Source organism: Pomacea canaliculata, linkage group LG4 (assembly GCF_003073045.1).
Source record: "Pomacea canaliculata isolate SZHN2017 linkage group LG4, ASM307304v1, whole genome shotgun sequence".
NCBI lineage: Eukaryota > Metazoa > Mollusca > Gastropoda > Architaenioglossa > Ampullariidae > Pomacea > Pomacea canaliculata.
Genome location: NC_037593.1, coordinates 19,979,639 through 19,995,233, shown reverse-complemented (window position 1 = coordinate 19,995,233; position 15,595 = coordinate 19,979,639). Strand labels below are relative to the sequence as shown.

General features: G+C 42.0%; 1 protein-coding gene and 1 long non-coding RNA gene across 3 annotated transcripts in view; one reads left to right on the top strand and one right to left on the bottom strand.

Annotated features, from left to right (window-relative positions):
- Positions 1-1,251: 1,251 nt before the first annotated feature.
- On the bottom strand, positions 1,252-3,367 carry LOC112563030. Of its 2 annotated transcripts, none has more exons than XR_003098951.1 (2): positions 3,270-3,367; positions 1,252-1,578 (listed from the first exon to the last, which is right to left on the bottom strand). It is a non-coding gene; the product is annotated as an uncharacterized LOC112563030 (long non-coding RNA). The 2 variants fall into 2 exon arrangements; XR_003098952.1 differs by lacking the exon at positions 3,270-3,367 and adding an exon at positions 1,909-2,773.
- Positions 3,348-15,595, top strand: part of LOC112563029 (1-phosphatidylinositol 4,5-bisphosphate phosphodiesterase classes I and II-like) — a 58,258-nt gene continuing 46,010 nt past the window's right edge. The window contains 4 exon segments of the mRNA XM_025236717.1: positions 3,348-3,915; positions 10,903-10,939; positions 10,942-10,979; positions 13,993-14,061. Coding sequence (XP_025092502.1) covers positions 3,817-3,915; positions 10,903-10,939; positions 10,942-10,979; positions 13,993-14,061 — 243 coding nt within the window. The 5' untranslated portion in view covers positions 3,348-3,816.

Sequence of the window (15,595 nt, the reverse complement as noted above, 5' to 3'; positions counted from 1 at the left end):
CGTGTGATGCCAAGACCAGCCGATGTTGGCAGAGTCTGCAGACATACGACACACAAAGGCCGCAGAAAGCATGCCGAGGAATGAAATCGTCGAGCACTGACACAAATGTATCGAGAACATCTGCGTGGGGTTCAAGGTTACATGTTGGGTTCGAGGAAGGACGAAAAGCTAGAATGAAAACTTGACGAACAAATGAGCTCGGTACACTCCCGAGTATATATAAAATACTCATTTTGTGTTCTAACAAAATTGTTTTGTTAGTGACATACTGCAGGTGTTGATAAAAACCCGGACCTACATACTATATATGTATACTGTGTAGGTCTGTTGATCAAGCGATGTCACGATCGAGTGTGTTCACTGTTCACACGACGCCAGATATAGACGGGGAGCGCCAGAAGCGAGCTGGAAGTGGAGAGAGAATTTCCTGTGTGCAATCTCTGAAAAGATCGATAACCAATCATCTGTTCTCTACTTCTAACACGCGAAGACGCCGAACTTCATTTGCTCGAATGTGTGTACGCATGTGTATTTTCTTCTTTCTTTTTTTTTTTTTTTGGGTAGCCTGTTTCTGTAAACTCCACTTCTTATTATGACCATACTTTAAACCAAACACAAATTCAAAAGCATGCACTCTACAACTAGCCCTTGCTTTAACCATAAAGGAGGGTGCAAAATCTTTCGGTGCATTAGCATCAGCGCTGAACGAAAGAAAAAAAAACAAACAACAACAAACAAAACCCACATGCAGCCTAGGGAAAAGCAAACAAAACACCCGAAACATGCACAAACAAAACTGGAAGGCATAACCTGTACAGTAAGAACAACTTCTCTAATCAAGGAGCTGCGGCAGCTCCTGAATTTACAAGTGCTGCTGTACAGAAGGTTGGTGCTAATTCACTTTGATTGGCTGAGTCTGTTCCCTCACACCTCCCTTGCCCCCATCCATGACGGTGTGTAGTTAGGGAATCCATTACCCTTGCAGTCCACTCAAGGTTTTCAAGCCGGTTTAATCCACCATAAATACAATATCATAGAAAATGGTTTAATTTGTCACAGCTGCGTTTAACTTTCTAGAGGTCAGCCAGTCTTATTCCAGACCGAGGACAAGCAAAAGTCAGTGGCATGTCTGCCCTCGTTAGACCACACTACTTACTGTGCTTCCTTCTCGACCGACTGGCGACGATTCTCACACCACCACATTGGGATGCCGCCAGCAAGCTGCACGACACGATTGTTTTTTTTTTTTTGTTTCTTTGCATGGCGACCACGTTCTGGCGACAACGTCTGCACCCTCCCCTTCACCAGCTCCTCCGACCGCACGGTGGACTTTTAACTGTCACATCTCATCTCATCGTGGAAGGCAGCGAGGAGGTCGTTTTTGTCGATCATTGTTGTCATTCTTTTCCCGAGGCCGACATCTCAACGAGGAGTCGCAGTAGCTTGTGACAGTCCGGTCGTAAATTAACTGTTTATGAATGGGTGGCTCGCCTCCATAGTCAACCATTGCCACATTACCGGTCCTGTTATTCTGCTGGTCGTCTGGCAAGTTTTATTCGATGTGCTGGAGGTTGCTCTCTGGGGATCGGGAAATTGTCAGGAAAATGAGAACGATAATATACTACAGCATGCACGGTTTAACCAACAAGTAACAGCTGAATGTGCTGGCATATATACACCTGATTGTGATCACAAATCCTAACCTTAGACCTAATCCTAACCTGGATTCAGACCCTAGCCCTAACCCTAAAGCCAGTTCATGCAGTAGATGGGAAAAAAATCAAGAACAAACTAACAAACAAGCGAAAAAAAAACGAAAAGAAAACACTAAATGGTGAGTAAAAATAAGGAAATAATCCGTCGCACAAGAATCAACCATTTCCATACACAAAAATCTCTCGCTCTTACCAATGTAGTATGGAAACATCACCAAAGCTCAACAAACATCTTATTGAACTCCACGTGCTATTGTTCTGCGTGTTTCCATAATTTGATTGGCTGAAATCTTTCTGCGCTGTTCATGAAGGGATAAACAACTCCGCACACTGAAAGCAGAGATTACAAACTAGCTTTTATGATACTTGTTACCTCTCCATTAAGTATCCTTTGCTTACGTTCGTCAAGACAGTACAATAAATAAATAAGGTGAGTCAAGAACCGAACCAAGGACCATCTTTAATAGACTGCTTGTCTTTGGAGGCAATGTGAAGTCAACTATATATGGAGCTCTCGGCTATGTCGCATCTTGTTCTTCTGCCAAATTTCTCAAAGACAATCTGTCTTGGTCGTGATGCTGCGTGTTATAAGTTGTGATTATTATATTATTACTTCACGAGCACAAAGTCAGCACTGTGTGCGTGTGTGTGTGAACTTTCGTATGATGGCTTCATGCCTCATGCATTTAACAGTGACGATGTGTTAGCGGGTGTGACTTCGTTCCCTCATCAACCAGTTACTTATGCGATTCGTGTAGATAAAGAAGCAAACTTAAAAAAAAAAATCCTTCCATTTATATGCTTACACCAATGTGATTGGATTTGATATAAAATTCAAAATGAAAAAAAAAATGTTTTTCTTTCTTTCAAATGCACAGCTGTGCCAGCATCGAGCGTAATAAGAAGCGCCGTATCGACCGTCCACCTTTCAAAACTTGTGACTCATCCTTTTGTGACTCCTGGGCAGTTCACAGCAACTTCGTCGGTTAGACTATTAAAGTTGGCGTGTATATACCCAAGCTGTAGGTTGTAGACACTTAAAGACAGCGTGTATATACCCAAGCTGTGACACACAGGTTATAGACTATTAAAGACAGCCTGTATATATATATCCAAGCTGTTGGCACACAGGTTATAGTCTCCTAAAGATGGCCTATATATACCCAAGCTGTAGGTACACAGACTTGTAGACTCTTAAAGACAGCGTGTATATACCCAAGCTGTTGGCACACAGGTTGGGCAACGGGATCGTAACAAAAGCTTTATAAAATATACACACTATGAAAAGTTTACTTTCGTTTTCATAGCGAGCGTGTGGTCACAGTGACTTTGGACATTAACGCAGTTTATACGTACACTCAGTTAATTCCTCGATCACCAGGGCAAGCATGCAGAAATCTGCACTGCATGGGTTGTTACAAGGTTCCAAACAGTGACAACTGAAATCTTTTTTACTTCTGAATTTTGTACAATGAATTTTCTTGTCTCCTACACTGTTGACTAGCGCTTACCTGGATATCATCGCCATTTTGATTAGATCACATGATCGCTTACCTTTTTTTCGCGGAGAGCGGCGAACGGGGCCGAGGATGGGCGAGTCGCCTGGCGTCACGCTCGCGGTGTGCGCGCGATATGCTCGAGGCAGACAACCAGCGGACTAGAGGCCAGAGGAATCTTTGTTCGCAGTCGTCATGCTGGGAGCAGGTTGCTCCGCACGGCGCAGACCCAGGACACACTAACCCCCTTTACACAGCTCATGAATTCTGCCCGATGCCACATTCCACCATGCGAGTGTGACACTTCCAAGTGTTGCGTCGTGCTTTTTTTCCTGTCGCGCTTCCGAGTGCCCCGACCGAGGGAACACCGAGCAAAGTGTGGGCTGCCCTCGTGTAGGCTTCTGTACCGAGTGTTTACCAATCTCCCCGGCTGTTGTGTCTGACAAACTTTGCTGTGCATCGCGGCCGTCCCGGCACCGTCAACACAGTGCAGGATGGATGAACTGATTTGTTGTCGCTCCGGGTGTGTGGTGGTCGTGTTGTAGACAAGAAGTGCCGAGCTGACGTTTTGCTTGTTGTTTACGAAGCAGATCGGAAACAAAACAATGGCGGGAGCAAAGCCAGGGGTACATGTGGTGCAACTCAAGCCCATCTCGGTGCCAGAAGATCTCCTGAGGGGGAACAAGTTCATAATGTGGAACGATGTGAGTATGCAGTTTTGTTTCCACGTTGACTGTCTTACCTTTAGACTGGCCGTGAGAAGGTCACGCCTGCCGGGCTGGAAGGCGGTCCCACAGCGGAGCATGCATTATCCGTTCATGTAGTTACATGTAGTTACAACTCGTACACAGAGGTTACAGTCGCAGGTAGGCGCCCAGTAACGACAATTGTGACGCAATTATTTTTCCACCTGAGACAGGTGAATGTTGCTATAAACTGAAAGCCGACAAGATAAGGCTGATATAAATTTAAAACAGTTATCTATATCTAGTACAACAGGGGACTGTTAAGAGTCATTCTATGAAATGTTAATTAGGGGCAGGATGTAAACACATTATTTACAAGTATCAGAAGATTAGGTCATTTGCTCAGTTTGTTTCAGATGCCTTACTAATGCGTGCTGATTTATAGAGGAAGTGACCCAGAACTCCTCATTTGAAATCAGCACTAATTAACAGCAGTTAAGATAAACTTCAACAGTTTTTTGTAACAAAGATTATTTAGACATTTTTGTTTTAAATTTAAAGATTTGAGTGAAACTGATGTTAAAGTATGCTTTCGGAAGCAAAGTAAATACAGTTGCATGATTGGCAGTTATGTCATTATCAGTTGTGCTTTTCATTTAATATTTACCCTTAATACAGGCATTTTAAATACTTCAAGTTGTAAAGACTGAAATTCCATGAGGATGACTATGTTGACAAGTTCAGTTCTATGAGCACATTGACCAGAACCTTATAAAAAACGGTGATGCTGCAGTGGAAACAAGATGTCTTACAGTTTCACTGTGTCTTTGACACCTGCTTTTTTGAAAAAAAATTTGGCAGTGAGAGAAGAGAATGAAGAAAACAAAGAACTGAACAAAACTGCTTGATGCCTTAAGATGGAAGAATTATTGGGTTAATCTCTTATATTGTCATCCTGACCACTTGCCAGGATCACAAGGTTAAGTGGAGTTTGAAATGAGGCAGTTGATTTATATTGTGTTCAATTGCTTCCTCACTCTGCCACTAAGCAAAAAATCCACTGTACTTAGGAGTCAAAACAGAACATGCGTATTAGTAGAATCTGTTGTGTATTGCATTAGTCAGTCTGCATCACGCTGCTGGGCTAAGAACCCATTAATGCGTAGTTTATATTTAATTATATGTTTATAAACATTCTTAGTCTAACTTTTCTAGAAATAAGACATTTTTAAAAGCAGTCTTGACTACATGGTTTCAGATGTCTTCATTATTATTTTCTTATTTTAAATGCTTCAGGTAATTGAGTGTCAGTTTTAGAGTGTAATAATACCATCCCAAATATAGATGAAGTGTGCTACTATTATTAAGTTGTGAAAACTCGAGGCTGCATGTAAATGTCTATATAAGATGGTATTCTATCAGTTTCGCTTTCAGAAACTGCAGAAAATTGTAAGGGGAAGTACTGGATGTTTAGCCTTCTGAATCATATTCTTTTACTAGTCTGTTGACAGGAAGTTGCTTTTAACCATAAATTTCCTTTTATGAGTTAATACTTTAATTGCATGTTTAGTTTTGGATTAGAGATTTCCTAATGGAGCCTTCAGTGATCGTGACTCATGGGTACTAAAGATACCGTCCCGCTTGTTGGTTTTGTCTTGTGCTTTTAGTGAATGACCTGCAGGCTATGTGATAAAAGTCTGTGGTGACCTGTAAGACTGAAACATTAAAAATAAGTGTCAGTGATACGGAAGTAAGGGTTTTACAGTGAGTACTGTGGATGAAGGATCATCAGTAATCTCAAGCATAGGCAGAAGAAGATCATGTGGCATCAGGTGTGTCAGCTGTGTACAATGTTGAGGGTTTTAAGAGGTATGTCATCCATGATAGGGTGTAAGAAATTAGTTGTCTTTGACTGGTGTGGACAAAAGGGGTGGGGCAGCTGTCATCACTGGTGCAGGTGCAGAAAGAAACTGTCTGTCAGTGGTTTTAGGGGACATGATGGGTGCTAATAACAGTGGTGCAAGAAATAGGCTGCTACTGGTAATATTAAGACTTACAGGGTTCTTGCTGTGTCATTGCTGCTGTACTCCTGTTGTGTAGTCAGTCATTGGTGTAGACTAAGTGATCGACATCAGATTGTGATAAGCACCATCAGTGGCACTGCCTTTAATCTGCTTGTAGGTGATTTACATGAAATTTTGTATTGTCAGTAGCATGATCGGGGTTACAAAAGTATGTCATTATTGACACAGACTTTGTGACTTTGGAGATGTAAAATATTATTAAGAGACTATGTCTTACCTGGCTGTCTCTCCTGCTGCAGAGTGTCGTTATATGACATACCTTTGCCAAAAAAAACCAAAACAAAACAAAACTGAAAAACATAGCTCCGTAATCTTTCAGTCATTGAGATCATTCAGTATTAAAGACCACACATCTTGGGCTGGCATTTTTGTTTACAAGATGGTGCCCTTTGTCTTTCTCTCTTTTGCTGCAATACCTTTTCCAACCCTTTGAGTAGGGATTCATCAGTTGGTTCAACTAAAGGAGGCATTGTGACTCAAGGGTATCAAAGCTGGCATATCAGTGGTCTAAGCATTCAACTCAAAGTTTCCCATTCTTCTAGTAACTAGATTCACATCTTTGTAATTTCCTTCCAATTAAAAGACAGTTGCAAAACAGTGGAATTAAAATTCTTAACACCCATCAGTGCTTTGATGGATTTTTACATGCTGGAATCACATTTCAAATTATTATAATGTGGTAGAGTGCCAGTGGCTGACAATCTCATGCTTAATATTTTTGTTGAATTGGTCTTTTTATAAATAGTTCCGTCCTTTGGGTCATTAAATAGTTTGCATTTTATATTGTCCTTACACCAGAGCTTCAACTTATTATTCATTTAACAAGAAAAGCAACGATTCTGTAGAGAAGACTAGGTTTTGTTCTTGAGGAACAAAATTATGCTCTTGTGTGCATTAGTACAGTTACATTTGCAGTCATGTTGGGCTGAACACTGTGTTATAAAACTGATTTCCTGAAGATAACTGTGTTTATTATAAGCAGACTTGACTGCTTAGGACTCCACATGGTTATTTGAGTGTGTGCATCTGTTAGTTGTAATTTGAAATTTGTTGCTACCATGTAAAGCATATAGAACCTGGGGACATACTGGAATTGTATATTATACATGCTGTTGTTACAACAAAAGAATTCAAGGGACTGTAGTAAGCTGTCATATGTCTAGTCAACAGGATATTTAAGCTGTATTATTGTTTGTTTGCAAACCACTGGTGTAGTATCAGGATACCGGCCTGTAGCACTGTTATTAAAACAGCAATCATCCCAAGTGCTGAACACTAATTGAGCAAGTTATATTGTCTATGCTGTCACCCTGACAGTTAATCATTGTTTTGTAAGTATAAGAAACACAAAAGCATAAACACCATGTGTTATTGACGTGCATCTTTGTGAAAAGTAGAAATACATCAGTGTACAACTCACTGCATCTGCACAATTGTTTATCTTTTTTTTTTTCATACTGAGTTGTATGGTTAAAATTTATACATAACTTTCATGATTAAAGCAGAATATGTGCAAAGGCTCAAACTCTGGGGACTGAAAATGAAAAATAATTGCTGATTCAAACATAGTTATTGTCTGATCTAGAATTTTTAGTTTTAAGTAGTTTAGGATTTACAAGTTAAAAGACAAAGCTTGCTGCTTACAAAAAGAACAGACAAAAGTTTGCTAAAGCAGTGTGTCATCAGTGAATTTACAGCATTTACATTTTGGACCTTTCTTGGACTTTGTAAATATTAAAACATTAATTTGTTATAACCAAAATAATTTAATCCATGTTTATGCTTTATCCTTCTTGTTATTAAAGGTATGGTGAGGTGTTAGAGGCCTCACTTTTCTTGGGGACAGCATTTATGTGAGGACTGTGCCCATCTCTCCCTCGCATCCTTACCTTCCCCAACCCTCTATGGTCAGGTACCCACTCCTGCCAGCTGGGTCGACTGGGGAAGTTTGCTTCGCTAATCGGGTATTAACGTGCTCTCAGTTCGAACACCAGCGCTCTAACCACCTCGGCTACCCCTCTCCTTTTTTTAGCTCTGGGTTAGCTAGTTACAGTTACAGTTTGCAATGGAGGAACGGGGAAAGTATTCAGACAAAGCGAGTGAAACTTGTGTTAGTCGCCTGTCATTCTCAGAAAAGCCCTTTCGCTGGTGAGAAAGAGGAATAATTTCCTAGGTGGCGATTTCTGAAACCATAGTGATCCAAATCACTCTTTGGTCCACATGAAAATGGCGACTATTTTGCCACCCCGTCCACTCCTAGAAAGTTATTTAGCAAGGTTGGTCTTGATCATTATCATCACATTTGCGTTTTCACTCCGATTTAATTGTATCCCATTGTCACGGCGATCGTTTTCTGAAGCAGTGCAGCACCAGGAGGCCTTCCTTGAGAGACAAGCCTCCCTGGCTGTGTCCAGGAACAGCCACGTCATGTCAAGAGAACGTCAACGGTAATATCAACGACCGGTAACTGCCAGTCTCCGGCTGCAGCAGACACGGATTCAAGCTTTGTCATGAAACTTTCGGCAGTCATCGATCTAGCTTTTAACAACCATCACGATCTGGAGAAAATCCATGGCGCTAATATTAGACTAGCCAGCGCGCGGAGGGTAACCTGACCTAAGTAAAACGCAGCCCCGAACCCCACGAGTCAAGGATGAAATGATAAATCTTTGCAGGGGGAGGTGGACGGGGAGAAACACTCGGATAACAGAATTGCCAGCGGAAGTGAGTGGCGAGCCGGAAGTTGGCGGTAGTCACGTGTCTGTGACTAGACAGCTAGTGGATGGACAACATCAAGCAGTGGTCATGGAGTGCAGGCCCATGTGAAACTCGCTCCATTAGCAGAGCCCGCTACCCTGACAATTCTGTAGGGCTGGCCGTGTATCCTCATAACATAAGATTGTGTAACTGTCTTTATTTTCACAGGGGATAATATCTCACTGACTGACCCCCGTCTTCATAGCCTCCTTGTATACACGGTGCCCTGGCGGTGTGACAGGAAAATTATTTCTCAATTTCCAACCCAGGGACCGCAGCATATACCCGATTACAGCTGATGAGTGAGAGAGAGCGTGCGCACACATACAGAGATAGATGTTTTTGATAAATCAAGAAAGTGTACCGGGCTTTGTTCAATCAGCACACTAGCAAGTAATGCCAAGATTTTTCTCACACCTTAAATTGAGAATATAAGAATTGCATAAACAAAACAAGTATTCATAAACACTTTCGCTTGCTAACTCTCTATTCTTTCTTATATATACCTATCTCTTCAACCATCATCAGTTTCATACCGTCTGTCATCATAAGCAATTCCCCGTCTTTCCATCTCATTCTTTATCAGTTGCTTTTTTATGTTGGCTTTTATTGTTTAGAATGTTATTATATCACCTGGGTTTTGTTCCTCAACAGTTTAATAATGCATGATTACTTTCTCTCGCCTTAGTTGCTGGCTCTGCGTAAAATAGCAATTCCCACCCCACCACTACCACCCCTTAGCATCTTCTCCATTCCTCTCTCATTTCTAACTCGAGTTCTTCTCGTCAACTAACTATTCCCGTATCATACTGTCCAAAGTCCTAGTAAAGTCTCTCTTTTGCTATATCTCAGATCGTCATTCATTTCCTGTCGGCATTTTTTCTGTAATTATATTTAAAAAATGATCGCAATTAAGAAATAGAAATGCTAGAACGTAGGCTGGACGAAGTGCGTTTTATTTTTCCTCGGGAGGTAGGTAGCTTCATGTGTCACAAGGTGGCCATCAGCAATTTTAACATGGGTAAAGCTGCCCTTACTTGGGTAGGGGACTTGGGCTTAGTTAAAGGTATACTCAAGACTGTGGTGACGGTCAAAATGTTTAAAAATTATATTTAGTTGCGATTGCATAGCACGAGAGCAATGCAAAAGAAGTATAATAATAATATGTTGTGGACGAATTCACTTCATAGTGTATTTAAAGAATGAAATTACAGTTGGCGAGCTAATTATTTCCTTAAGCACACACACACACACACACAAGGGAATATTCACATTGTATATGATAATTCTGGTTTTTCAGAGCATAGTTTTAAAAACGATAGAAAACAGTCTCACTGGGTAAGCAGTCTTGGTCAAATGTCGTAAGGTCACGTGACTGAGAACGAGACTTCGTCGAATTCAACGAAAGAGTCCCGTATAATTTCTCTTTTTAAACACAGCAGTCTACAAAACCTTCAGCCTTTTCCACATGAACAGACACAAAAATAAACGAGATTCAAATTGCTTCTACTCTTTACCAGATTCTAAGCAGTTTTACTTTGCCTTTACAATCCCTTTAACTCGACAGACAGACCTACCAAGTCCCGATTCATGGGCCACAGGGTGGTGTTGGCCAGATGAATGGCGGACATTCCTGTGGAAAGGATACGATTGTGCATGCGTTGTTCAGCTTGTTTGGTCTTGTATGCATGCGATTTAAGTGACTGTGGATTGTTGCGTAGTTAACTATACAGCAATAAATCGTCTCCTACAAACGAGAGCTGTCGGTAGTGGCTGTAGTTACTGACAGACCTGTGTTCCTATCAGGTGTTGTTCCTGGTGTAGTCCCTTAACCCATTTCTTTGTGAATTATTTCCTTTCTCTCTTTTGTTTAGGCGTGGAAGAGTGCAGAAGTGCCTCGCACCAAATGTTTTGTCTGTTGTTTGAAACAATACGAGGAAGGAACGGATTGGAAAGGAACCACTTAGACATAACTCTTTTCGTGGCGTAAAATTGCTTTTCAGATTTTTTTCCCACTATCATGTTTCTAAGAAATGTTTCACATACAGTTCGCTGGAAACGAGGTTAAAACAAAGGAAAATAGGTTACTAGACCAAAGCATGTAACATTTGTTTTTAATTAAATTGGCGAGAAACAAAGCAATATCGTTTTTCTTGTGTTTCAGAATTCAACCATCGGGAACCCCGTGACGCTGAAGGTTGATGAAAAGGATATTTTCTGTACTGGAGAGACCAGAACAAGGTATGAAATAAAATGTAGTACAGTATTTGGTCCTTTGTCGGTAGGGAATCGAATGCAACATTTTTATCGGCCGCTATCACTGGTTTGTAGTTCTTTGTCCATCGCCAAAAATAACACGACTCACGTTTGTCAGTTATTTTGTGAATATATTAAATTTAACGACCTCGTTAAGCATAAACTGGAATATTCATATCGACAAAAGAATTTCCATTTGATAGACAACGACACATGGGTTCTTAAAGCATGACTGAAGCTTAAAATGAACCAACCTAACCACAGGCAAAAAGAATTACTCCAATAATCGTAGTTTCTGTGACAAAAATTCATAGTTTTTTTTTTTTTAAACATGACCTTATTTCCGAAGTCAGGGTCAAAAATCGTAGCTGCTACGGAAAATCCGTAATGGAAATGCTCGGTGCAAGTAAACTAACGGAAAAGGCCGTACATTAAAGTGTCCCATACATGTTGCTGAGGCAACAAGGCGACATGCATGACATGCAATGATGCACAAGCGCTCGGTCCCGCTAACAATGGACTGGAATATTCAGTCGTGTGAGTCAGCTGATTGTCGCTCGGACAGACTGCAGAAGTCTGTAAGTGCAATTCTTCGACAGACAGCACACAATTTGAAAGGTGAAGCTCCTGTAGGCCAGTAACCACACGGGCAGTGAACTGTCAATCCCGATGTTTAGGACCGAGCGTGAAATCACGGAGCCCAGCCCTCGCTTTCCGCCGGTTTCCCTATCTCTGCCGGGTGGTCAGGAAGTTTTTCATTTGGTCACAGGCTTGAGTCACGAACTAACCGACAACATGCGCAGTAGCTGCTTTTATCAGTCCCTATTCTGTTCCTAGTTTGCCGAAGTATATCTTTGGTTAGAGAATATTAGACTCGCCAATTGTAATAGAAAGAAATTATTATGAACAGTGTTTTATTCCTTTCTTTTGCTCGCGGAGAGAGTAAAGTCTAGCAACTGTAGCTCGCAAATACTAACAATCTGAGTTTGTTTTCTGACCTTAATAATGATGGTAGCCTCAAGATCTTTCCGAGTGTGTGTTTATAAACAATGTGGTGTTGGCCGATATACTCGGAAACGCTTGTACAACACGCGCCCTCTTGTTGCCACATCGTGTGAGAGTGAAGTGGTTTGTATCTCTAATATGCTTCTCTTTCTAAGAATTTAGCATAGAATCAAGCCTGAAGGAAGTTGAAGAACACTGCAAAGTCCTGACAACTTGCTCAGAATGAAGGACACTGGCGTTCTGTGAATCATTTCCGCACAAAATACCGAGTTTCAGGAGTATCTCTTATTTATAACCGCCATTTGCGCCAGGAACCCGAGTCCCGATAGAATGTCTGCGACCTTCGGGATGTGGTTATTGAAACACTGCCAGCATGCATCACAGAATCGGGTGCCACGTGCGATTGTGAGAAAGCTGAAGTCCGGAAGAAGGAAGAACACAGTGATAAAGTACGACACGTGGCCCTCCATAGACAGTGGTGGTGCGGGGCAGCCAGGTCCAGTGGGGGGCCATCTCATACTGATGAATATTGTTTACACAATGCTATAACACAAATACAGTGACCCGCGATAGATACAGTAACATATTACATCTGTCATTCAGTCCATGGTGCTGACTGTTGCCTCAAATTCAGTTTCTCCTACCCACAGCTTATCAAAGGCTGCAATGTGTGCGTTGGAGTCGAGCGCCATGAACATTACTGTACATGTGTACTGTACACTTATAAGATATCTCACACGAAAAGCAAAAAGAAAATAATAGTATAGCGAATGTGCGTGTGTCAAACCAAGGTTTTCTAAAACACATGAAAAACACCTTGAAAGATTCTGGCAGAAACAGCTTAGCCGTTTGTGATCCCACCCAGGTGATCTTGTTTTACGAAAGCTGCGCGAGGCTTGCGTCCTGAGACACCCAACGAACAACTTTCGTGACATGACTGTGATAAAGTGATTAACATCAGTGTGACGAGTATTGCCTTCTGGGATTTGAGTAAAAGTCATACATATTTGTTCATACGGTTTCCATTTTACACTCCACTAGTCCTTTAAAGTGAACCAAACCCAGTCTTCGAAAATAAAAGTGCAGTTTAGTTAGCCTTTCAAATTGTTTCATTCTTGTGAAATGTAGAATATACAATCAGTCAAGAGAATTACTTTTTATTTTACTAAATAACTTTTTATTTTTGATAATACAGATGAAGTGGGGTTTTTTTCTGGCTTTGAATGGGAAAAAATTTAAAACGATGGAAGAGAGTATGTTCAGTCATGCATGAGGAATGAAATGCTCCGAGTTGTACGACCTCGTCTAGAGTGCAAATCACGGGTGGCCGTCTTCTCGCATGTCATTTCCCTCCATCCAAACAGAAGACAGAAGTCATGTGAAGAACGTGGTTGTGGTGCGAGCGCCCGCTGCTGATGATGTTTACTGGCCAGGTCGCCCCAGCACGCGCAACGTGTGCGATTCCAGGCCACGCGCACCCACAAGCCAAGGCAAGCGGTGTTTACAAAAGTTAAAAGCATCAGACATCTGCCTACTTTTGTGAACCTTCACAACTTGAAATATGATGATAATCACTTCAAATCACACAGAGAATATGTTGTACGAGTGAGGGACCTGGGGAAGAGTATTGGTGAATGAAGTTTGTTGTTTGGGTGACAAGCATCACGATACCCTCCGATCGTTTCCCCATTTTTTTCCAAACTCATGTGTCATCGTTCAGACTTGATTATGTACAACTTGCATGACAATGTAAAATCTCAGGTATGAATTTATTGCAACTTTCCATTTGCTTTTATTTTTGGTGATTATATTAATGCTTTAATACCTCCCTTCACAACAGTAGGCTTTTCCTCCCTTGAAATCGTTGTGGAAAATCTGTGCTACAGCGGTAGGCAAACATGGAGCTGAGGCTGTCTTTCAAACTGTGTCTATTTTAAAGTGCACCTTTGACACGATAAAGGGTGAAAGACAATGTTTGTGTTTGTTTTTTTAGGAGATGGACTGCCTGGATATTTCCGTGATCAGGGATACCCGAACGGGGAAGTACGCCAAGGTGCCGAAGGTAAGTGCAGTGAATGTTATCTGTTCGACGAGGGGATGAAAGCAGCGAGAAAGGGTGCATGTGATGGATTCTTGCGCCAGTGCCAGAGTTTATTACGACTAGCACTGTTTATCTGGAAATAATGTTTTTGACAAGTCTTCAGTGGGTTCCTTTCTCTGTACCCTTGCTCCATCTTTGCTGTCAGCAGTGGAAGGCGACTATGAAATATGGCAGCACGGAGTTTATGTGTGGCAGATAGTGGCGAGCCTCCCTTTTAACGACTCCTTTACTGGCGCTTCCAGTGTAGAACTAATGCACCACGATACACCTCATTACTTCAAACCATATGGTCCCAGCTGTCTCGTGGTTTGAAACTTGGGGACGTGAACATATCTATATGTGTGCATTAACGGTGTAAAGGTCGTGACCTCATTTTCTGCGCACTCGAGAACGAAGGAGGTGGGTGGTGGTGTTTTTTTTTTTATTTGCAAAAGTATCTTGTGCAGAGCTCAGGCCTGTCACTCGACACACATTTGTCCTTGAATTAGATATGTAGTCCTTTCACCGAAGCATGACGATTTTCTTTGCTTGTCCAGGGACCGTAGCTAGCCGCCATTGCCGGTTGTTTTTCCCTCATCTAGGTAAATTCTAGTTTCGCGATCACTTTCAGGGACACAAAGTGACCAGGACTCGGCGATATTACTGATAGGTTAGAAGTAATCTTTCTGCTCTAAATAATCTGCAATTTCTTGGCCACTTCCTGGGTCTGACAACATGCGCTACTTTCTAAAATCACTCAGTGCAACTTGGCCGAGTGCACGCCTCAGGTAACGTGTTCATAGAATATCAGCGATGAAGCTCAGCTCGGCGAGGTAGCATCAGCAAACGCATCCGTACACCCGGCCCTGGGAGCTTTCCAATCGGATCCTGCTGTAACCACATTAAACAAACCAACAGAATAAACCGCTGTTTAAGGCAAAGGTAGACCTCAGCTCGATCCTAACCAGCAGTAGTTCGGTCGCGCATCGCAGCCGCAACAACGGCAATGATGAGACTCAACAAAATTTGAAACAGCAAAAAGATCTTATTTACGACTAAATTCACACTCTGTATGTCTCTCTTGTATCAATCTTGCTGTACGGCAGCGAAACTTGGACACTGCATCGGACCCATGAGCAGTATCTGGGTGCCTTGGAGATGCGGTGCTATAGGAGAATGCTTCGTATCTCCTACAGGCAGGAGAAGACCAACGAATTTGTGAAACCTGATTATCAGTCTGGTAGGTCCCCAGGTGCCTCTCCTCACAGTTATAAAGCGGCGGAAAATGAAGTGGTTTGGACATGCCGTCCGTCATGATGCTATACCAAATGTGGACACAAGGCTAAGGGGAGAACAGAAGATGACGAGGGCGAGTGATGTGAAAAAGCCCGTCCACTGGGTTATTTGTGTCGGTGGGCGTTATCGGGGTCGATGGATGTAGTTCGTTGACAGAAAGCTTTTATCATGGTTTCGCTTACGACAGGCCAGAGCGGGATCGCAGGAATTCCACACAACT